Raw genomic sequence first — 24,730 nt, forward strand, 5'->3', positions numbered from 1 at the left:
AATTTCTAATGTAAGGGTGGGGGGTGGTTCCCTTACGGCCTCTGGGACTTTGTCCCTGAAGCCTTTTCCATGTTGAATCTGGCGCTCTCAATGTCCAGGCTCGGCTGCGGCGTGGGGACCCAGAAAGGGCGGGGTAGGTCGGGACGGCAGTTTAATTACGTGCCCGGGAACTGCGACGATTTGGACTTTCGGCACTTGGATGTATTAAAAAGAAAAAAGTGTCGTTGGCGTGGAGTGGAGCTGGTGGAGGGTGAGACGAATGCGCCCTTTGGAAACCACAGGACAGTGAACGTTTCGTCTCCCAGCGAGAATCTCCCGCGGGCCCGGCGGCTGCTTTGGGAGCCCGGAGGGAACATGGCGGCGCCTGGAGCCCGGAGCCGCAGCCTCTCCGGCCTGCTCCCCGCGCAGACCTCGCTGGAGTACGCCCTGCTCGACGCCGTCACCCAGCAGGAGAAGAACAGCCTGGTCTACCAGTATCTACAGAAGGTGGACGGCTGGGAGCAGGACTTGTCGGTTCCCGAGTTTCCGGAAGGTGAGGGGCTGGCGTCGGGGTGGGGGGCCCCTCCTGGCACCTCCCCTTCCTCGGGGGAATGGCTCTTCGCCTGACGTGGGCCGCCTCTCTTGTGCTCTGCAATTCCAGGGATCCCCAAGCGGCCACCAACGGTGGGTTTCTCCGGGACAGAGACCCACGTACTCGTCTGTGTGTCCTGAGTCCTGCCCGCCCCTGATGTTAGCCAAGTAGAGTCAGTGCATGTTTAGTGTCCCCGTTGGCGATTATTGCAACGTTCACACCATTCTGTCCGTTCAGCCTGGTTCCCCAGTGCCGTCTCGTCATCTTTTTGCATCACCTTGACATTTATTGATCACTTTTTCTTGTACCACACACAGGTTTTTTTGTTTTGTTTGTTTTTGTTTTTTTTATTGAGGCGAGTCCGGCTCTGTCACCCAGGCTGGAGTGCGGTGGTGTGGCCTTGGTCTCACTGCAACTTTCGCCTCCCAGGTTCAGGCGATTCACCTGCCTCAGCCTCCGGAGTAGCTGCGACTACAGGCATGTGCCAACACTCCCGGCTGTTTATTTATTTATTTTTTTGGTAGAGACTGTGTTTCATCATGTTGGCGAGGCTGGCCTCGAACTCCTGACCTCAAGTGATCCTCCCGCCTCGGCCTCCCAAAGTGCCTGGATTACAGGCGTGAGCCACCGCGCCCGACCTGCCACACAGAGTTCTAAACAGTTGAGGGAATATGTCTTTATTCAGTCATCTCTATAGCCCAGTGAGGTGCTCGTATCATTCCTCTTTTACAGTTGAGGAAATGGAAGTACAGAGAGATTAAGTAACATGCCTAGGGCCTCACAGTTGATAACTGCCCCAGTTGGATTGACCCTAGATTTGCTGATTTCTTAGCCCGTGTCATGCTTCTCCGCTCAAAGTCCTGAAACTAATACTTTTAAAAATCGGAATCAATTATTGCCTGTCTCCAGGGTTTAAATCCTGGCTATGTGACCTTTTGAAGCACGAAGGAATAGATATTCCCAGCAGGGCTGTTTGTGAAGCACATCTTGCCATGATACATGAAAACATATTTTACCTTCTTTGGATGGGAGTAGCATTGCTTTGCCTGGTGGTGCTGGCATGTGTCCTGGAGTGACACTGAAACCACATGTATAGTTAATTGGTTGGATGTGGCAGAGTTCAGTTAGCTCGTGGGTGGTATATCGGAACCTGCCTCTGACAACGAAGTATTTGGTGTCTTTCCAAGCCTTTTGCACTACCCATGTTGAGAAGTGCTTATTTTTCCTACTATTAATATTATTTTGGATTTGAAATATTGTGGAATTCTTACAAAAGACTTGGGTACATGAATGCTTATCCCATCAAATAACTTTGAAATATTGTTTACATCTATACAAACACATGCTTTTTTTTTGTAAGAAGGTAGTTACTTAGTAGGTACACTTATCAACAAGCAGGCCATCAGCTGGGATTTGGGCAGTGTTTTTTATTTTCCAGTCTTGTTTGTATTTACAGGGAGTGTATTTTATTCCCATGAGATATGACTTCTGTGACTCATAAGTAAAAAACAGACAATAAAATATTCAGGCTTTGTGTTTACCGTAGTATGATTTTCTACTGGATCCAATTATTGAGGCTAGAAAGTTAGAAATGACTATTTTCTTGGTTTCCTTAGCAGTAAACTATAATCAAGAAGTCATAAACGTAACTTTATCTCAAAAACTGTATGATTTGTTCATTTCTTAGAAGACTCACATGTTTATGGGAACAGTGCAGTGTAATGGACAGATTTATACAGACCTGGATCTTTGTTAATCCATTTTGTTGGTTGTGTGATTTTGAGCAAGTTACTTGACCTCTAAGCTTTATATTTCTCATTTGCAAAATTGAACTATGATTTACCTTTCAGGATTATTATTTGTATTGAAAGTAATGTATGTGAAATTCTTAATTCACAGAAAAGCTTACTAAATGTTAGCAGCGTTTTATTGTAATTATTGTTATAAAATACATTATTATTATTAAGCCTGGTAAGAAGCACAGTGAGAGGTAATCTTTCTATACTCCCTGATCTAAGTCACTCTTCACTATTTACAGTAAAGTCACAACAGACATTCATAAATATTTTGCAAGTAGGAAATGAAGTATACATTAATTAGTGTGAAGTTTTGTATGATTACTTGATTTGGTATATAATTAATGCTTTAGCAAAATGGATAATTAAGAGGTCACTGTACCCTGAAACCTCATTAGTTTGGACTAATTGGCACAAATACTAGTTTGATCTGCAGATTTTTTTTTCTAGAATTTTGTTACAATTGAATAACTCCAGTTATTGTTGTTAGTCATTAGCTGTTACTGTTTACTTGTTCCTCCCAACTTTGGCTTTCAGTAGCTAAAAACTGTTCCAAATACCTGCTTTGCGATATAATTAATAATTTTAATAGCTGCATTAATTGACTTATAAGCAGTAAATTTTTTTTCTTAGATTGGCTAAATAAGGATGCTGTACTTTATTATTAGTTAACAAAATCTTTCTTCTTAGTACAGAGTTTTCTTTTTTTGGAGGAAAGGGAACACGTTCTTCATCAATATTAATGTTACCTCAATGAAATCTGCAACAGTAATAAGTGTATTTTGCTTAACTTTACATTTAAAATACTTTATTTTGTATTTAGATTCTCATCCAAATCCAGAATATTTCAGTTTCTTCTCCTTGAGGAAATGGGCTTAGGCATTTTGTATGTTTATCCTTATATACATTTCATTGCTTTTTGATGTTTAGTTATATCTTACTCTTCTTAAGCTTGAGTTTTATTCTCAGTAGCCCATTAGTATCTAATTGTCTATGTAAGTAGGTTCGTTTAGTATTTGATATTTCTTTCTTTCTTTCTTTCTTTTTTCTTTTTCTGAAGTGTGTTGCTCTTACTTCCTTTCACAGACTGACACTATTTCCGAAAGAATTTAGTAGCTTTTTTTTGCTTTATTTGTAGACAGCATCCTAATAGCAGCTTTCCTCCTGCTCCCCCACCTGTACCCCCATCCCTTCCTTTTCTTTCTTCCTTTTTTGAGCTTTTTATCTCTACTAATTTGCCTTCTTAGTCTTTTCATTCAAACTAGAAATATCTGTTTTGTCACAGTCGTAAAGCTATGTTGGTAGAAAATGGTGGTTCAGAGTATACAATAATAAATACATCCAACAGCCACAGCCTTCAAATGGTGCTAGTCTCTCCTAAAGTATTTATTTGCATTAGTCTTTAAAAAAAAAGTTACGTTTTAATGGAAAGTTTTAGATAAATTTTTTCTCTTTTCCTTTAATCATTGTAATTTATTTTATGTAAATTTCAGGATTAGAATGGCTAAACACAGAAGAGCCTATTTCTGTCTACAAGGATCTATGTGGAAAAATAGTCATCCTTGATTTCTTCACCTACTGCTGCATAAACTGTATTCACCTATTGCCCGATCTCCGTGCATTAGAACACACATACTCTGATAAAGGTATCTGTTCTTTAATTAGTTTCTAACAGACTGTTCTGGCATAGTTACTGGAAGAGTGGCTGACTCATTAGCTCATAAGAGAATGAACATTTGGCAAGACTTCAGTGATTCTAAAAGTAATCTCTAATCTATGAATTAAAGACTTCATGTACCTTTTTATAAAGGGTTAAGCTTAGTGATAGTGGTTTGCCTGTCTAAAGAAAACTAGCATTTAGTATATGGTTTTTCTCTGAGGGTAGGGGTATAATTTGCTTTTTTCATGATCAGATATTTTAAAAGGTCTTTTTATATGTTGAGGCTTTATATGTTCAGTTTAAAAAACTGAAATTTTTTCTGTTTTTTAAAAATGAAACATCTGACCTTAATTTTATACTCTTTTTCACTGTGATGGGAAGGTTTAAAGTTCTTATTAGACAATGAGAGTAGGCTGTCATTAATATTGAATGACATGAACTGCAGTGGAATGCAAAATATAACAGATACTCTTTCTTAGACACTGCTTCATTAAAAAATGATTTATTACAGCTAATGTTTTTCAGAGCAGACTAGGAAATCCATTTTTATGTTATTACAAATTCGAAAGATGTAGGAGATTAATTGACTTTAGAAGTTTGAAACAATCAGATTTTTTTTCTTGTCTACTTTCTAAAAAAGAGCATGGGGGTAAATGAAATTAATTAAACATACCATTTAATTAGGTATAAATGAATTGAAGCGCTAATCTTGGAGTGGATTAGAAAAAAAGAGATAGGGTCACGGATCCTGTGATAGTAAGGATGAGAATAGATTATATATGTACAAAAGTAAAGGATATTCTGAAACTTACTTTAAAAGGGAAGTGATAGAGAAATCTTCAGTGCAACTGAAACTTAAGATGCTTCTGAATTGTAATAGATTGTATGTTAAAATCACTAGTCAAATGATTAATCAAGAACTCAAATATTTCTACTAGCTAAATCATGTTATTACAAATTTATCTATATGGATTTAAGAAATATGGATATCTTATTATCTCCTAGGTTTTGGATGCCAGTATTTCTTGTTCAAGACATCACATTTATTGAACATGTGTTATGTGCAGGGTACTCTGCTAACTGCTGAGGAAATATGTAACAAAATTGAATTAAAAACATTATGGAACCTGAGGAAAGGAATAAGTCACTTTGCCTAGAAACATTGGAAAAAGATTTCTCAGAGAAGGAGACAATTGAGCTAGAACTTGAAAAATGAGCAGGAGTGCAGCTGAAAATGAAAATGGGGCAGAAGGGACACTCCTGGCTGAGGAAGCGTCAGGTAAACAAACATGGAAGCACAGAGGAGTAGGATTCTTGCTCCAAGAACAGGTAAATAATTTAGTGTGGCAAGATGTAAGGGTTCATGGTAAAAGTAAAAGGAGACAAAGGTAGGCTAGGTTAGGGCCACATTGTGAAATGCATTGTATAGCGTTCTTAATAGTTTAGACTTTTTCTACTGTTGAGGATATAGAGATGCTGAAGTTTGGTTTTGATTTGTTTGTTTTTTGGTAGAAGGATGACATTTGTGTTTTAGAATGGCATTACACATGGAGTTAAGAATCTCAAAGTTTATCAGTTCCATACCTAAGATCACCCCTAAAAGACTATTTGGTGAGCTTGGGGTTAACTCCATACCTGAAGCAGATTCAGTGACTTCTAGAGTGGATGGGTCCCTATAATCAACAGTTTACTGGAAACATTGTTTTTATAGCACATTGTGACAAAAAATTAAAAATATTTTTATATACAAATACACTTCTGAAAAGTAAAATACTTTGTAAGTGGAGTGAGAATTCGCTCTCAGTTTCAACAAAGAATCACAAATCATACACAAAGAAACAGGAAAGTGCAGCCCATTCAAAGGAAAAAAATAAACCAATAGAAATTGCCTCCAAAAAATATCTGATAGCATATTTATGAGACAAAGACTTTAAAACACTGTCTTAAAGATGCTCAGATAACTAAAGAAAGATATGGAATAAGTTTAAAAAAAAATGTATGAAGAAAATGGAAATAGCAATAAAGAGAGAAAATCTAAATAGAAGCCAGAAGGAAATTCTGGATCTGAAAAGTGCACTAACTGAAAGGAGGAACTCACCACAGAGGCGGGGCTCCTTGACTTACAATGCAGCTGATAAACTCATGGTAAATTGAAAATATCATTAAGTTGAGAAAGTATGTTTAATGCTTGGTAGCACAGCAGATGGTCTCTGACTTATGATGATTCAACTTAAAATATTTTGACTTAATGGTGGTATAAAGGTGACACTCAGTAGAAATCATAAATCATAAGGAGCTCTTTTACTTACAGTGGAATTATGTTCAGATAGACTCATCGTAAAGTTGAAAAATCATTAAGTCAGACCCTCATAGGTCAGGGGCTGTGGAGAAATTCAAAGACAGAGCTGAGCAGACAGAAAGAAGAATCAGTGAACTTGAAGATAAGGCAATGGAAATGATTGAATCTGGGGAACAAACAGAACAGAGATTGAAAAAGAGTAAACAGAGCCTAAAGGACCTTGGAATACCATCAATCAAACCAGCATATGTATTTTGGCAGAGAATATTTGAATAAATAATGGTTGAAAACTTCCCAAATTTGATGAAAAACATGAACACAAACATCTAAGAATGTTAGTGAAGTCCAAGTAGGATGAACTCAAAGAGAACCATGCCAAGACACATTATTGTCAAACTGTCTAAAACCAGAGAGAGAATTTTGAAAGCAGCAAGAAAGAAGCAACTCATCACATACAAAAACTTCAATAATCAGCTGATTTCTCATCAGAAACTTTGAAGGCCAGAAGGCAGTGGGCCAATGTATTCAAAGTACTAAAGGAACAAAACTGTCAATGAAGAATTCTACAACTGGCAAACTGCGCTTCAAAAGTGAGAGAGAAAGCAAGACATTTCCAGATAAACAAAAGCTAAGGGAGTTCATTACTAGACCTGCCCTGAAAGAAATGCTAAAGGAATCTGAAATGAAAGGACATTAGACAATAATTCAAAGCCTGTGAAGAAATAAAGATCTCAGTAAAAGCAAATACATGGGCAAGTATAAAAACAAGTGTTATTGTAACAATGGTGTTTAGCTCCATTTTTTGTTTCTACATGATTTAAGAGACTAAAATTATTCTAAAAGCTAATGTTATTGTGATGTCACATTTTGTTTTCTATGCAATTTTTTTAGAGTCTCACTCTATTTCCCAGGCTAGAGTGCAGTGGCACAATCTTGGCTCACTGCAACCTCTGCCTCCCAGATTCAAGCAATTCTCCTACCTCAGACTCCCAAGTAGCTGGGATTACAGGCACCTGCCACCAGGCCCAGCTAATTTTTGTATATTTTTTAATAGAGACAGAGTTTTGCCATGTTGGCCAGGCTGATCTCGAAGTCCTGACCTCAGGTGATTTGCCCACCTCAGCTTTCCAAACTGATGGAATTACAGCCATGAGCCACTGCGCCCGGCCTGTTTTCTATATAATTTAAGAAACTAATGCATTCAAGTAATTATTAGTTTATATATTTGGAGATATAATGTATAAACATGTAATTTGGGGATATCAACAACTGAAAGGGGTGGGGATGGAGATGTTAAAGGAGCAGAGTTTTTGTGTGTTATTGAAGCTGGCATAAATTCAGATTAGAGTATAGTAACTTCAAGATGTTAAATGTAATTCCCCTGGTTACCACAAAAAGGAAAAAAAGCTAAAGAATATACACAAAATGAAATAAAAGAATTTAAATGTTTCACTACAAAATAAAAATCCACCAAACAAAAAAAGACAGTAATGTAGGAAATGAGGGATAAAAAAGCTCTAAGGCATGTGGAAAACAAATAGCCAAATGATAGATGAGTCCCTCTTTGTCAATAATTACTTTACATGTAAATGGATTAAGTCCTCCAATTGAAAGGCAGAGATAGGCAGAATGAATAATTAATATATTCCAACTATATGTTGCCTTCGAGAGACTCACTTTTGATCCAAAGATACAAATAGGTTAAAATCGAAAGGGTGGAAAAGGATATTCTATGCAAATCGTAACCAAAAGAGAGCTGGGATAGCTATGTTAGTATCAGACAAAATGAACTTTAAATCTGAAAAGGTTACACGAGACAAAGGAGGACATTATTTGTTAATAAAAAGCCCAAGCCAAGCACAGATTGCACCTGTAATTCTAGCTACTCAGGAGGCTGAGGCAGGAAGATTGCTTGAGGCCAGGAGTTAGAGACCAGCGTGAGTAACATAGCAAGACCTCATTTATTAAAAAATAAAAATTCAATACATAGATGATATGATTATAAACACTTAGGCATTTAATAACAGACAAAATATATGAAGCAAAAATCGACAGAATTGAGGGGAGAAATAGACAATTCTACAAGAGTAGTTGGAGAATTATGCCCAATATATACAGGACATTCTCCCCAGCAAGAGACACTAACCAACACCAGCAGGATTGCATATGGGACATTTTCCAGGATAGACCATAAGTTATGCCACAAGTTAATCTCAGTAGATTTATTAAAGATAAATATTAAAGCATCTTTTCTGATCACAGTGAGAAATTAGAAAGCAGTAACAGAAGGAAAACGGGAAAATTCACAAATTTGTAGAAATGAAACAGTACTCTTTTAACCTATGAACCAAAGAAGAAAACACATGGGTAATTAGAAAATACTTAAATATGCATGAAAGCACAACATAACAACTTATGGCACATGGTGAAAACAGGGCTAAGGAAGAAATTTATGGTTATAAATGCTTATGTTCAAAAGCAGGAACTATTTTAAATCAATCCAATTTTATACCTTAAGGAACTAGAAAAAAACAAACTAAACCCAAAGCTAACCGAAGGAAGGAAATAGAGTCAAACAGAGAGAAGCAAAGTAGGTAATAGAAAAGAGAATTTAGGTACAACCAACTAAAAGTTGGTTCTTTGAAAGTACCAGAAAAATTGATAGACCTTTGGCTAGCAAGACTAAGAAAAAAGAAGACTCAAATTACTAAAATCAAGAATGAAAATGGGAACATTACTATTAATTCTACAGAAATAAAAAGGAATTAAGACTACTATGAGCAATTGTACACCAACAAATTGGACAACCTAGATGAAATAGACAAATTTCTGAGAACAAAACCTACCAAGAGTAAAGTATGAAGAAGTAGAAAACCTGAATAGACCCATATCTAGTAGCATTATTCTCAGTAGCCAAGATATAGAAACAACCTAAGTGTCCATTGATGGATGGTGGGTAAGGAAAGTGTGGTATATGCATACAGTGGAATATTATTCAACCTTAAAAAGGAAGGAAATTCTGACAATATAGATGAACTTTGAGGACATTATGCTAGGTGAAAAAAATTGACAATTTTTACCACACATAAAAATTCAAATACTGCATGATTTCACTTACGCTGGGTACTTAGAGTAGTCTGAATCATAAAGACAGAGAGTTAAATGGCAGTTGCCAGGGACTAGCAAGAGGGGAGAATGCAGAGCTATTGTTTAATGGGTACATTTTTCAGTTTTGCAAGATGAAGAGAGTTCTGGAGATGGAGGATGGCAGTGGTTGCACAGCAATAGGAATGTACTTAATACCCTGAACTGTACACTTATAAACAGTTAAACTAGTAAATTTTATGGAAGAAACTGTAAGAACACAAAAATGAGTTTATAATACCTATTTGTGAAGAATATTGGAGAAAAGGAAAAGCATGAGAAATGGTTGAGAATGCCATTGTGATCAGTGTTCACAGAGGCTGGCTGGCTTTTTTTTTTTTAAATATAACAGAGATTTCCTTTTTATTTTGTTTTTGAGACGGAGTTTCGCTCTTGTTACCCAGGCTGGAGTGCAATGGCGCGATCTCGGCTCAACGCAACCTCCGCCTCCTGGGTTCAAGCAATTCTCCTGCTTCAGCCTCCTGAGTAGCTGGGATTACAGGCATGCGCCACCATGCCCAGCTTATTTTTTTCGAATTTTTAATAGAGATGGGGTTTCACCTTGTTGACCAAGATGGTCCCGATCTCTTGACCTCGTGATCCACCCGCCTCGGCCTCCCAAAGTGCTGGGATTACAGGCTTGAGCCACCGTGCAAGGCCCCCCTTTTTTTTTTTTTAAAGTTCTGGGATCCATGTGCTGAACGTGCAGGTTTGTTACATAGTGGAATAAATTTTTAAGCATTAAAAAATATTTTGTAAGTAGTCTCAACATTGTATTTCAAAGAAACGCTACCTCTGTAATATGCTACTATGTGAAAATTCTGATAAAAGATTTTTATATTGATCAAAAGTTAAGTTCAGTTCGTATTCACAAAAGCAGACATACCCAGAAATGATCACATGACAACCCAAGCTGTAACTAAGTCACTAAATTAAATTTACTTTTTTGAAGTTAAATGTCTTTTCCCATTACTATTTGATGTACTTACCTGCAGCAGTGCAGTTTATGTTCTTGAAGTGACATTTGACTGTATATCTAAAAATCTGTGAAATGTTCCAGTCATTTTACCAGAAAGCCAAAAATGCTCCACTGAAAAAGGAAGTATTTATTAATTCAAAACACCTTGAAAGAGTCCCAATTTCTTAATCAACCTCCTTCCTCTAAATCAGCTTTTAAATGCAGAGTTGTAGTAGGGGCCAGTGCCACTTTCACAGTAGCGAATGAGAAATTGCAAATGCCTTAAAGAAAAAGCAAAATGTACTTAATGGTAATGAGTTGTTCTGATGTTTAAACATTTTTAAAGAATAACTATGCCCTAGGATTGTTATTAATAATAATTTTGTACACATTTATGTTAAACTGACAAGGACCACAGTGATATTTTACCCTTTTCTATTTGAGAGCTAAGTTTTTTTCATAATATATACATTAATGGTATGTTATTATATAATACTGAAATTGAATATAATGGCTATTATCTAAGGAAAAACATTTTTGTTTTATAAGAAAATATCTATTAGGAAAACTTTGTATTTTAACATGATTGCTAGGTGTATGTTAATATATAACTAAATCAGACTTTAAAAATCTGAATTTCATATTACTATTGAGTAAATTCTAGTATGTAGTATGTGCTTTTTTTCTATTTTATACTTTATTAAAGTTAGAAGAATATACTTTTAATTTTATAGTAAAGCTAAGCCTTTAAATAAGTCTATATATAATTTCACTTTGTGTCATGGTTCTCAGATCTTGCTCCCAGCCCCCACCAGTTTTGATAGTTTTCATTAGGAGTACTCAGAAGATTCAGTATATAGTTGTACTCATGACTGTATTACAGCAAAAAGATACCAAGCAGAATCAGGAAGGGGAAAAGATGCATGGGGCTAAGTTGAAGGGAGACCAGGTACAAGATTCTAGAGTCTTCTTTCAGTGGAGTCAACCCAATATGCTCTTAATTTCCTCAGCGATGTGTTGTAACAGCACATTTGGGATGTTGCCAACCAGAGAAACTCAGAAATCATCAAGGTTTATATTGGAGGCTGGTCACGTAAGCAGCTTCTGCCTGCTGGCATGTTCCAAAAGTCCAGACTCTCAGAAGGAAAGCAGGTGTTCAACATAAACTGTATTGTTTGTACAAACATTTTAGGCATAGTGAGCCACTCTTACCAGTTCTAGGAATGGTGAAAACCCTCCCAAAATCTAAGCTCCCAGAAGCCAGTAGTCAAGAGCCAATCTTGTCTGCACGCCCTTTAGCCATCAGGGCTACTATGTTTACTCTTTGTGCACAACACATGTTGTATTTTCTTTATTCAGCAGTCTATTTATTGTTCTGTGTTCTTAAATAAAGTACTTTGAAAACATTGCCAATTTATGGCACATTTTCACATGTTTAGTGTGGACAACAGCCTGATGTCAGTTTTTGATTGGCTTTCAAATTTGCTTCTCATTTCTTCCTCAGTTTGGTGTTGAGCGATTTTGATCCTTTAATTTTTTATGTTCCATCGTTCTTAGTATAAAAATTAAAATTTTGCCTATCCAGCATCTTTTCCACACCCTTCTCATCCATCAAGGCTGTTCTACCTTCCTGGCTTTCCTCCAGTTCCTAAGTATCATCATTCCTCTTGTTTTAACACCTTGCTTGACACAGTGTTCCCTCTGCCTGGAGTCATCATCTCATCTTTTTTGTCTAGTGAAGTCATGGTTGTCTTCTGGATTTCAGAATGTCTTTGTTACAGTTTTTTTTTTTTTAACATTTTTCATAACGCCTCAAATATTCTCAATCCTTGCATTTTAGTGTGTTTTTACATTGCCTGTGATTAATTGTATATAGTACACGCTCTGCTACAGTATATACAGTTGCAATTGAGTGCACTTATATGTGTTTAAGTATACATCTCACAAAAATGAGACCTTTGAAGCTTCAAAAAGGTGTATTTTTAAAAGTTATTTTATTACTAATATTTTAGAAGCAGTTATAAATTTATTATGTTTTTTGCTTGTTAGTCTGAGACAAGGTCTCACTCTGCTGCCTGGGCTGGAGTGCAGTGGTATGACCACAGCTCACTGCAGCCATGACCTCCCAGGCTCAAGTGATCTGCCTGCCTCAGCCTCCCAAAGTGCTGTTATTACAGGCATGAGCCAACATGTGTGTGTGGTTTTTGTTGTTGTTGTTGTTGATTTTACTTCACTGAAAAGGAGGAAGTTATAATTTTTGATAATAGTTTCTCCTTCCCTCATTCCCTTCTTCCTTGCCCTCTTCTCTTCTTTCCTCTCTCCCTCACTTCTTTGCCTTTCTTCTATGTTTTCTCTTAAATGGAGTCATTTTGATCCCTATGTTGGCAAAGAATTCACAAAGGGAAGACTCTTTTACATCTGCTTTTTGCTGTGCACGATTAACAGAAAAAGCAAAATAATTTAAGAAAAATCTGTGCATATTGAGGTTATTACAGAAAAAAATGGGATATTTGCATATTTGGCAATTATGTTTGTATACAGATCAGTATAGATACTCTATTTAAATATGATATGGCTTATGCGGTTTTATAAATTCCTTAAGTATTTATGTCCAGTGAGATCATTTGTTTCCTACTTACATACTAGGCACTGTGCTGGAGAATAATAAAACATGCGTGAGTCCTATGTAATTAGTAGGCATTATAGTCTTACAAGAGGAGGCATATAATCAAATAATCGCACACATATTTTTATAATTTCTTATTAGTGATGTATAGGAAAAATATAGGCTGCTATGATAAATTACGGAGTTTAATTTGGAGGAAATAAAGCTTTCTTATGAAAGTAAAAATTGAGCTTCAGTTCTAGAAGACAAGTCTGGCTTTAGTAGGTCAGAACAGATGAGAACATTACAGACAGGGAACACTATGTCAACCCTGTAAGGCAAAAGGAATAATGGTATTGTTGAGGAATCAAAGGAAGTTCTAGAATACACTGCAGGAAAAGGGTGTGGAGAAGATGCTGAAGAGATGAGACTTGTTATACTAGGAACTGTCAAAAGCCAATGAAGAACTTTCTACAAGATGACATGATCTTAGGTGTGTTTTTAAAAAGTCAGTGACTCCAGGATGGTTAACTAGTTGGTAGACAAGAATGGATATGGGAAATCTGTGACAAGGCTGTTGTGTTCTGTGAGATATGATAACAACCTGAAACTAGTCATAGCTGATAATATAAATAGGACTTGATTGTGGATTAAGTATAGATGATGAGAGAGGACGAATTGGTTATTACAGAGATGTCCTAGATTGTTTTTTTGCTTGTATAATTGGATGGTACCGTTCAGTGACAGGAAACACTGTGAAAAGGTCATATTGGAAGGGAAGGTTATGAGTTGTGTGTGTGTGTGTGCCATAACTCATTCAGCCACTCTCCTGTGTATTGGCTCTTAGATTATTTCCGTATTTAGCAATTATAAGCAATGAGTAATCTTTTGGATATGTTTTTGTCTTACTGGTGGAATCACTTAAGGATAAATTCCTAGAAGTGGCATTGCTGGGTCAAAGTTAAGTGCATATGTAGTTTTATTAGGTATTGCCCATTCTCCAACAGGAAAGTTGTATGAGTTTGTATTCCTATGAGCAGCCTGTGAGTGTACCTCTTTCTCAGGTGCTGCTTCAGTAAAATGTTTTGACATACTTTTAAATTTTTTACTAATCTAATAGATAGGAAATGGCATCTTGGAATAATTTAAGATGCATTTTTGAGTTTGGTTAATCTTTTCTTATGTTTATATGGCTATTTATTGTACATGGAGTTTTGTCCACCATTGTATCCTCTAACTGGTTATTGTTTGAGTCTCTGGAATCTTCTTAAGATACTGTTATATCTACATGTAGAAATTTTTCAGTCTTATGCCTCTAATTGATTTCACTTGTCTACTTATGTTGACTAATCCTCCCCCCACCCCAGTTTATTGTTAAACAATAGTAGAGTTAGTAGGCATTTTTTCCATCTTCTTTATCATATTGGAAATACTTCTATTTTATACTACTTTTATATTGTACTTATATTTTTATACCAGCTTCTGGTTTTATACTCAGTTAAATTTAATCAATGAACAAAAGTATGAAAGATTAAATAATTATATGTTAAACCTAATGATTAAAAATAATCTATCTCTGCTACTTCTGGGTTTGGAGGAGAATGGTGGCCACCTGGTCTTGAATCTCCCCACTGGCCCTCCCCTCTGTTCCAAGCAATTAAAAACAAGGAGAGCAAGTAAAACTACACTTGACCCCACATTTCACAATCCTAGGAGACAGAGAATGTCATGGCCTTCACATTACATATAAGTTCAGAAATAAACTAAATTGCCATAAAGGTTCTATTGCTGTAAGTCTGTGGATGCCAAGAACAAGTATAGGGGAGACTTAAAAGACTGTATGAGAACACTAGAGTGGTTCAGAGTACATAGACAAAGCACAAACAGAATAGTCTCCTTAATTCCAGAAAGAGAAATTCCAATACAGAATATAAAATACTGAACACAGGTCTGGACATACTAGACCATATCACCAGCTCTTAAAAGAACGCAGGAATAGTAACCAAAGCCTCAGAAAAGTACTGCTTCTGGGAGATAATCAGCTATATAGGAAAGATGTGGTTTCCCTTGGAGATAGACCACTGAAGGGAAAGAACGAACTGTGAGGGAAAAGGTAAGGCTGTAATGGAAACAAAAGAGTTGTATCAACCCCTCCTTCCACCAATGCTCATCATAAATGAAACTGCCCAGAAAAAGGGAACTGTCAGAAGAGGGTGCTATCAAACTAGGAACCCTGTTCACAAAATGAAGAGGAAGAGAAAAAAAGCAGATCATATCTATATAAAAACTACTGCAAAAAAAAAGCTGAAAATGCTGATACAGATTCTCTAATAATCACAAAGTTGACAAAACTGTAACACTGTACCTCATACTGGATTAAATATTCCTAAATCAGCATTTTGGAATAATTAAAAAAACTACTTGAATCAGAAATTTGAAAACTAAGAAATGGACAAAAAAAGAAAAAAGGAAATGAGTGTTCATTGAATCCAGAAAAGAAGACATATTCAAAATAGTATTAGAAATAAAAACTAAATTACAAGATGTCCAAGGAACAATAAATTTGTATAAAAATTTAATGAGCGTTAAAGAAAAGCAGGGGATGAAACTCCAGAGAATGAAAATGACCTTAACAAAAAAAGAAAAAAGATTTTTAAAAATGATTGAATTGGAAAACAGGCAGAAGAGGTCCAACATAAGGCTACTTGGAGATCCTCAAGAAAATGAGAACAGCTGACTGGAACAAATATCTAAAATTCGAATCCAAGAAGACTTCTGGGAAAGAAAAACCTTGAATCTACAAATTGATGGAGCCTACTAGGTACCAGGGAAAATTGACCCAGAACAGTCCAAGAAGTACCCTAATAAAATTATTATACTTTAAACATTGTAAAACAAAAAGGATAACTTAACAAAGACATGTAAGTTGGACTGGCCATGCTTTTCACAAATAAGGTACAAAGCAAGGCAACAGCAGTAGAGTGTCATTTCAGGAATCTTAATGAGTGTAAACCATAAAGCCAAAAAGATTATATCCAACCATTTGTCCTTCAAAAATCAATCAATCAAGGTTAAAGAAAAATGGTTTGAATTGTGCAAGAACTCAGAGAATATTGCGCACTTGTGCTCTTTCTGGTGAATCTACTATAGGGAGAGCTAGGGAACCAGGGGTGAGTAGGGAAACTGCTAATGGATGGATGGAGATTTTATACGTGTAGAGCTAACACCAAAACTAGAATGTAGAGTTTTGGTATATTAGTCACAGTTTGATTAGAGAAGTATACCAACTAGGGATAATAATGAATAAACTCATAGGGGATTCATTATAGGTAGTTAACCTTATGTCATTGTGCAGCTACATGGCTAACTAGTGTATATGAGGCTGTTGCTTCTATGTGCTTCTGCAGCCTACCCGAGTTTTCTGACTTTTCACAGTTTTCAAGCAGAGGTTTGTGTGCATATGTACCTGTGGTTTGGTTTGGAATTAAACTTCTAATTATTGGCGAATAGTATCTCCCGATGGCAGATCAGGCAGTTGAAGAGGAAAGAGGGATATAAAGTAGCAGAGAACAAGGGTAATCCAGAAAGAATGTGCAAACATGAGCTAGAACTTGCCGGGATAAACTGAAACCCATATAAGCTTCAGTTTAGATAACGAAGTGGAGCAAATCGCTATTTGGAGAGGCAGAAGGAGGAGATCTACAACCCATGTATTCTTATTGCTTTCATTTACCTCGCATATCTTTTTTATCCCTTTATTTTTAGGCTTTCTGATTCACTTTTTCTTAGATGTATCTTTTATAGACAGAATTTACCCAGATCTTTTAATAATTAAGAGTTAAGCCCATTGGTATTTATTCATATGACGGTTAATGTACAGGTATTAATGTGTATTTGATACTCGTGTTTATCAACATGATGCACTTCCTTTCCTGTTTTATTTTCCTAATCTTCTGATATTTAGAAATATTTACATTTATCTTCTATTAGTTATCTTTATACTTACAATTAAAAATAATAATAGCAAACTTTGTTGAGATTTTACCCTACATTAGGTACTATGCTAAATGCCTTACGCAGATTATCTCTTTTAATCTGCCTGACCTATGAGGCATTTACTGTTATTTTCCTCATTTCACAAATGAGAAAACAAATGAACAGGTTAAGTAACTTGCCCAACGTAACAGGTGTGTGGTTCTTCCCACTTCCCCTTTACCCACATTCCTCAGGCAACCATTCCTCACTGCATCTTTTCTCTCAGCTGCTTTCAAGGTGTGTGTGTGTGTGTGTGTGTGTGTGTGTGTGTGTGTGTGTCCTTCAGCAGTTTGTTTATGATATGTCTAGACATGATTTTAATTTATTCTATTTGGTGTGTGCTGAGGTTGAATTCTCTAAATTTATATTTTTAATCAAATTTTGAAAGTTAGGGCATTATTCATTTATTTTTTTTTCTGCCCCAATCTATTTATTCACTTTTTCTGGGGCTCCAGTTATACTTACTTAGATATTTTGAAACTGTTCCACAGGCCCCTGAGGTTCTGTTTATTTATTTATTTCAATCTTCTTTCTTTGTGTTCTTGAGATTGGATAATTTCTGTTGAGCTATCTTCAAGTTCATTAACCTTTTCTTTGTCATGTCCTTTTTGCCAATGAGATCATCTAGTGAACTTATGGTATTTTTCAGTTCTAAAATTTTTAGTTATTTTTTATAGTTTTTCATTTCTCTGTTTATGTTTCCTATCTTTTTACTTATTTCATTTGTGTTTTTCTTTACCTCATGGAGCATAGTTATCTATTTGCTTGAAAGTCTTTGTCTGGTAAATTGAACATCTGCTTTATTTTGGCATTGATACTGTTGATTGTTTTTTTTTCTGTCTCTCTCAATAATTGACCATATTCCCTTTTTCTTTTCTTTGACTGTCAGGTAACTTTGGATTGTATCCTGGACTTTGGAATGTGATATGGGTCCTGTTATAGTCCTCTGTGGAATATTGGTAGCTTTATTTTAGTAGGCATTCAACCCTCTTACTTCAGATTACAACTTCTGTCTCATCTCCGTCAGCTCTCTCTCCTATAAACCCGGTTATTCAGTTTTCAGCTCTCCAAGCACTTGCTATACTTTTTTGAATCTGTTCCATGCACTGTAGTTTAGAGGTTAAACTAAGACTTATAAGTGTTCATACTCAGAAATAAGGAGTTGCCTTCACCAGCTCTCTTTCCCTCAGGCTTCTCCCACACTGTCCAGGTTACGTGGTGGTTACGTGGTTTCTTGGGCCAGAATTGCAGTGGGGTTTCTATTGGAATTTTAGTGCTTAATACAGCTCTAAACCTGGGAACCACTCTCAGGGCAAAGCTAGGAAAAGGGTGGAAAAGGAAAATAAAAATTGGCAGCTCATTCTTCTGTCATTTACTTTTCTGAGTTTTGACCCTTCTGTACAATCTACCTGGTCACTTTTACTTTTCTCCGTCTTCAAGCATGTTTCAGAATTAATAGTTGCAATAGGGAAGTAGGAGTTGCCGGGAAATTATATCTCTGCTACCTTGGTAGTCAATATTGAATTTTTTTACTGAATCCAGCCTAACAGGTGGTTTTTGTTGTTTGTTTGTTTGTTTGTTTTTGGTATTAACTTCTTAAAATAATGTATTGATTAGATAAAAGAAGTATGTTGTTTTCAGCAGTTCTTTCTACAGAAAGGTTTGTTCTAAGAAGCATACAATAAGAATTTTAAATAAATCAAAAGCTTTATATTATGGAAACGTCTTGCTTATATTTATTTTGTTACTCTATAATGTAAGGTTAGATTAAAAAAAAATAAGAGAGTAATATAACAATAAATACCTCCCCAAAACAGCATCATCAACTCTGAGTTTCAAAGGGACTTTATTATAGGTGGAAAAAATTTCAGCATTTCATAGGAAAATAAAGACGATTTTTATAGCATTATCTAAATAAAAGAAAAAAAGAGTTTTAATCCTGCAATAGCCATATGAACTTAATCATATTTGTTTTTATGTAATCATCAAGATTGTCATGAGATTTAAATTTCTTAGTTTTTTATGTGTGTGTTAAAATGCAGTTGAAGATCCCAGTGTAGTTCTACTTTTTGTTTTTTGTTTTTTTTATCTAAGGACTTTTAATATTTGTTAGTGACCTAAAACCTAATGTGTGGATGATGATATTCAAACTTAAATATTTAATAATGTTTACATATAATTTTTTCCTTTCAGATGGTCTTCTCATTATTAGTGTTCACTCAGCTAAGTTTCCAAATGAAAAAGTCCTGGATAACATTAAGAGTGCCGTTCTTCGATACAACATCACCCACCCTGTGGTTAATGATGCAGATGCCAGCCTTTGGCAAGAACTAGAAATTTCCTGCTGGCCAACTCTAGTCATACTTGGACCTCGAGGAAACATGTTGTTTTCTTTGATTGGCGAGGGACACAAAGACAAATTATTTTTATATACTTCAATTGCTTTAAAGTATTACAAAGACAGGGGGCAGATCAGAGATGATAAAATTGGAATAAAACTCTATAAAGATTCTTTGCCACCTTCACCATTGCTATTTCCTGGCAAAGTAACAGTAGACCAAGTTACTAATAGATTGGTAATAGCAGACACTGGACATCATAGAATTTTGGTCGTTTGGAAGAATGGACAAATTCAGTATAGCATTGGAGGTAAAGTTTGCTTCTGATTATGATACATGTTTTCAGTAAAAAAATAGTTCAGGTAAATATAAAAGTTGAAATGTCTGAATGAAAACTAATTATAGAAAGGTGATATACCTGGACTTAACTTCCTAACACAAATTTTTTGTTAATTAATGTCTGATGTCTGAATTAACCTCTTCTTACTCCCTCATAAAACAAGCAAAACACCAAAAAAGCTTCAGGTCAAAAAGAGGAAATAGTTCAGCTTTTAGGTATATTTACATATTCAACCTTGTTTTGTTAAAAAACTGCCAGACTTACTGTGTCTTATGAAAACAGATGTTTTAGATTTCAGACATTTTTAAGTGGAATTATTATATTTCACTTTCCAAAAACGAATAGCCTTATCTTTTTAAAGATTATGTCAGTGCCCCATGAACCTGAGAAGTAGATTATAAAATAGATAAGCAGAATTTGTACATAATTTTCTCTCCTTTCTTCTATAAGAACTTGAACATGTTTCTGGATCTACTTCCAGAATAGAAATAGTTGTAGCAGCATGATACTTATAATGTGTAAGTATCATGGAAGCATAAATCATTTTGTCCTATATCTCCCTGGTCTTAGATCTGAAACTGCCTCTTGGTTACATCTACATAATTAATAAACTCTACTGAGTACATTCTTATTAATTCTGCTTATGTAAGCTCAACTGACATCTGACAAACATGTTAGTCAAAGACAAAAGTAATTCATATCTTTTTGCAATCAGTCCTGCTTTAGTAATATATGCAGCATTAGTATGTAAAGTAGGAATGTCTTAGTTCTTAATATAAAAAAGCTAGTTGTATTCCTGTGCCTTGATGTTATTCTTAATATGCCAAGATGCAGTATGCGTTGTGTTTCATGGTATTTGTTTTGTTTTGGCTACTTGGTATTTCGATTTATGATAGGCAATGATGAAAATTTAATTGTTACTCAAAAAATGTCTTTTGTAGCAGCTTGAATTTAAGTGAATTAAGAGTGCTTAATAGATTCTGTACTTTTCAAAATAGTGTAGGTGAATATTCTTTGTTTAAAAAGGAACCAGCAGCAAGCTACACTACCCAAACATATTTCTAGAAATACTGTTACCTTTTGACATAGTTATTCTTTAATTATTAAAAAAGTAATTATTTGGTCAGATACACTTAGAAAATGCTCAGATATACTCAGATACACTCAGGTTCAATGTTATCTAACAGATTTTTATTGGTGATGGTATCATAATATTTCTCAAATTTTTTGCTCTGCTAATTTTCCTCATGAGGGAGTATAGTACACAGTATTTTCCAATCTCATGTAACCAAAGAACTCTCCCTTTTTTTTCAGGGAACTCTTATTGATATTAACGACAATGATAGTATTATTAACAATTATAGTTACAGCAAACACTATATGTCTGACATTATTTGAAGCACTTTACTTGTGTGAACTCATTTTTGCCTGCACAATGCTATGAGTTAGGTACTATTATTAGTTCCATTTTACAGAAGAACACAAAAGACTTGCCCAAATCTTCAGCTAGGAGATTCACCTGGGATTTAGATCAGGTCTACTGGGCCCTTAAGTTAGTTTTCTCCTTTTTTGAGATGGAGTCTTGCTCTGTTGTCTAGGCTGGAATGCAGTGCCATAATCTCAGCTCACTGCAACCTGTGCCTCCCAGGTTCAGGCAGTTCTCCTGCCTCACCTCCCAAGTAGCTGGGATTACAGGTGCCTGCCACCACAGCTGGCTTTTTATATTTTTTTAGAGACTGGGTTTCACTGTTTTGGCTAGGCTGGTTTCAAACTCCTAACCTCAAGTGATCTGCCTGCCTCAGCCTCCCAAAGTGCTGAGATTACAGGTATGAGCCACTGTGCCAGGCCTTGAGTTTGTTATTTTTCTTTTTTTTTTTTTTTGAGAGTTTCGCTCTTGTTGCCCAAGCTGGAGTGCAATGGCACTGTCTTGGCTCACTGCAACCTCTGCCTCCCAGGTTCAAGCAATTCTCCTGTCTCAGCCTCCTGAGTAGCTGGGATTACAGGCACGCGCCACCATGCCTGGCTAATTTTTGTGTTTTTAGTAGAAACGGGTTTTTACCATGTTAGCCAAGCTGGTCTCATACTGCTGACCTCAGGTCATCCGCTTGCCTGAAGCCTCCCTAAGTGCTAGGATTACAGGAGTGAGCCACCACGCCTGGCCGAGTTTGTTTTCTAGCTGCTATATTATACTCCTTTTTTATGGACACCTAGGGTAATGGAGTTCCACAAACAGTTTGAACTGCTGATTTAGAGACCTTGAATTGCTTGTCTGCTGGCCATGGAAATAACAATGATATTTTATTGTGTTCTACTCCCCACCCTTGAAACTCTACATGAATTGTAAAAACTGAGAAGTGGACTAGAATCACTCTCTCTCATAGTGTGTATGATATATTAGACTTTGTGACAAAGTGAAATAGTAGCTAGGAAGGATTCTTAACCTGGGGTCCTTGGACTCTTAAGAAAGGCTCGAATGGTCCTCGGGATCTAGGATTGTTTGCAACAATTTAGCCATGTGTATTTTTCTAGGGCTAATTTTCCTTGTATTATCCAAGGAGCATAGCTTGCATAGCTTTCAGAATTGTTAAAAACTGTTCATCTGCTGAACAATTGAAATTATTTTTAAGTCTTTGTAGTCTAGGTAATGGATAATTAGAATGCTTTTAAAATTATTTTCTTCTGATTTATGCTACTGTGCTTAAGTGCACTAGTAATTATACTATGAGCCCTATCATTAGCAAAATTCACTCTTGAGAAAAACGTTCCATGGGGAACATTTTAGTTTTTAGATGGATGTACCATGTTATTTATATTAAAATCCTAGCATTAAATACAAGTTTTGTTTTGTTTTACCTTGAGATCACTTCTTAAGTGAGAAATTTCATCTTATTTTAGGACCCAACCCTGGAAGAAAAGATGGAATATTTTCAGAATCAACTTTTAATTCTCCACAGGGTGTAGCCATAATGAATAATACCATATATGTGGCAGACACTGAAAACCACCTTATAAGAAAGGTAATTTTTTATTTTAAATTTAAGTTTTAATACTTATAATCAGAAAGGTGATATGTATTTGCTACATTAAATATTTGTAGTTAAAGGGTGATGGTTCTGTATGTCCGTGTCCTTATTCTGCTTTTTTTGAGGTACTTTAGTTTTATTCTCAAGTATCCTCTTTTTATTTGTGTCAGTATGTAGTTGCCACAGGAGAAAACCCCATTCAGTACTTTTTTTAACCCTTTGTTTCAAAGCTGTGTGCCTAATCACTCAAAAGCTCCTCATTTTGAAGTATTTTTCTAACTGCTAGTTTATAATGATCGCTTGCCCTTTTTCAGTTAAATTTTCTCAAACTAGAAAAAAAAATCATACCTCTCCTGCTTCTTGTTAACTCTTATGCTTTGGCTGGAAATACTGATTAGCCAATTAGTCTTAAAACTTGTTTTATCTTACTATAAAAGTAATATGTGTTCTTACTTCGAAAAAGTCAGCTAATACGTAAAGGTAAAAAAAAGTTCCCTGACCATTAATTCCAGTTCCCTATAGGTAATCATCCACTGTTAAAGTGTGTCTTTTGGAAATTTTCTATTCTTATAAAAATAAATTGATATAAAAAGACTTTAGAGAATTTTTAAAAAACAAATGTAATGATGCTGTACATACATAATGTTTTGCAGGTTTTTCTAACTGTATTTTTTTCCATATTAATCACGAGTGATATGACTATATCACACTCCATTGTAGATGTACTCAGTTATTTCAGACATTTCCTACTGATGGTTGTTTTGGCCAAACCATTGGTCTTTACGTTGCCATATATTTGTAAAATAACCAAGTTCATCATACTCATCCTGTCTAAATACATTGTTTCAGATACTTTCTTGCTTTTCTCACTTTTTCTTTCAATATTGACATTTATCCTCATTTATTTGAAAACATTATCACCTATATACGTGATAGAAAAAAATACATAGAATATATAATAAATGCATTGTGGTGTAAGTCTCCCTGAGGCCTAGAAATATGTTTTGTCTACTACTGAATCCTAGCACCTAGAAAAGAACTGGCCTATGTATGGCAGGTATTCAACAGATATTTGTTGGATAAATTTGTGGGCAAATAATATCTGTTTCATGAAGCATTTTCAAAAGTGTGTATTCCTCTTAATATAAAAAAGTGTTACATGAACAGATTTTGTGGGTTAGTACATTAAAGCAGATATATTTTTGAAAGTCTTGGAACTTTCTTTTTCCAGACTTAAATATGCTAATGTATTGTTGAGTGCATTAAGAGGGGAATATTTGTGCAACATTTCTAGACTTATTTGACCAGAGAGTCCTTTATAGGCAGAGCTTCTCAAAGGACTAATGTTTCTATGGTGTATATTTTAGGGAAAAGTGGTTTTACTAAGTTCTTAATGATCAATATTTTTTATCATTATCTTTTTGGGGTTGTATGCTTCTATAATTCATCAAAGGGCCTAGACATCCAACAGTGTATTAAAGTAGTAAATAGCCTGTAGCATTCAGGGAGTACTTGTCCTTTTTTAATTGTATTTCTCTTGCTTTACAACTTAATGGGTTTTGGAGTATTGACCATGTGCTACGTTTCAAATATTTATGCATTTAAGTAGCATAATAACAAATTTAGGTTACCTGAAATTGTTCTATTTGATGACTTAATATGGTGTCTGCAGAAATGGAAAGTAGTGTAAGTCTCTTATTTTTCCTTTTAAAAATATAAGAATTATTTGTCCTTTTAAAGATATAAGAATATTTATTGTTTTATTTTTATTTAAGACCTCATTTGCAGAGGATTGAGTTGATTATACTCCTACATTCACAGCTAACAAACATTATTGTTCCATGCAGATCCTTCTCATTAAGAATAATTTATTTAATTTATAGATTTTCCTGCTTTCCTATCCCCCGCCTACTCTCATTTCCCTTACATAAACATACCTATAAGCAACCATTGTGGTATA

The 24,730-nt window shown here is 35.5% G+C and overlaps 1 protein-coding gene across 6 annotated transcripts in view; it reads left to right on the plus strand.

The window, feature by feature from the left end:
- Positions 1–113: 113 nt before the first annotated feature.
- The window catches only part of NHLRC2 (NHL repeat containing 2), a 62,179-nt gene continuing 37,562 nt past the window's right edge, over positions 114–24,730 (plus strand). Inside the window, exons 1-4 of one of the 6 annotated variants that reach the window (XM_035269147.3) lie at positions 114–663; positions 3,861–4,013; positions 19,262–19,717; positions 22,643–22,764. In XM_035269147.3, the coding sequence (XP_035125038.2) occupies positions 591–663; positions 3,861–4,013; positions 19,262–19,717; positions 22,643–22,764 (804 nt within the window). In that variant the 5' untranslated portion in view covers positions 114–590. Of the gene's footprint in view, positions 664–3,860; positions 4,014–5,153; positions 5,357–13,426; positions 13,542–19,261; positions 19,718–22,642; positions 22,765–24,730 lie in introns of those variants that run through there. The other 5 variants (XM_002756606.7, XM_009010305.5, XM_078346544.1 and 2 more) reach the window with 5 other exon arrangements.

The sequence above is a fragment of the Callithrix jacchus genome, chromosome 12 (assembly GCF_049354715.1).
Source record: "Callithrix jacchus isolate 240 chromosome 12, calJac240_pri, whole genome shotgun sequence".
Taxonomy (NCBI): Eukaryota; Metazoa; Chordata; class Mammalia; order Primates; family Cebidae; genus Callithrix; species Callithrix jacchus.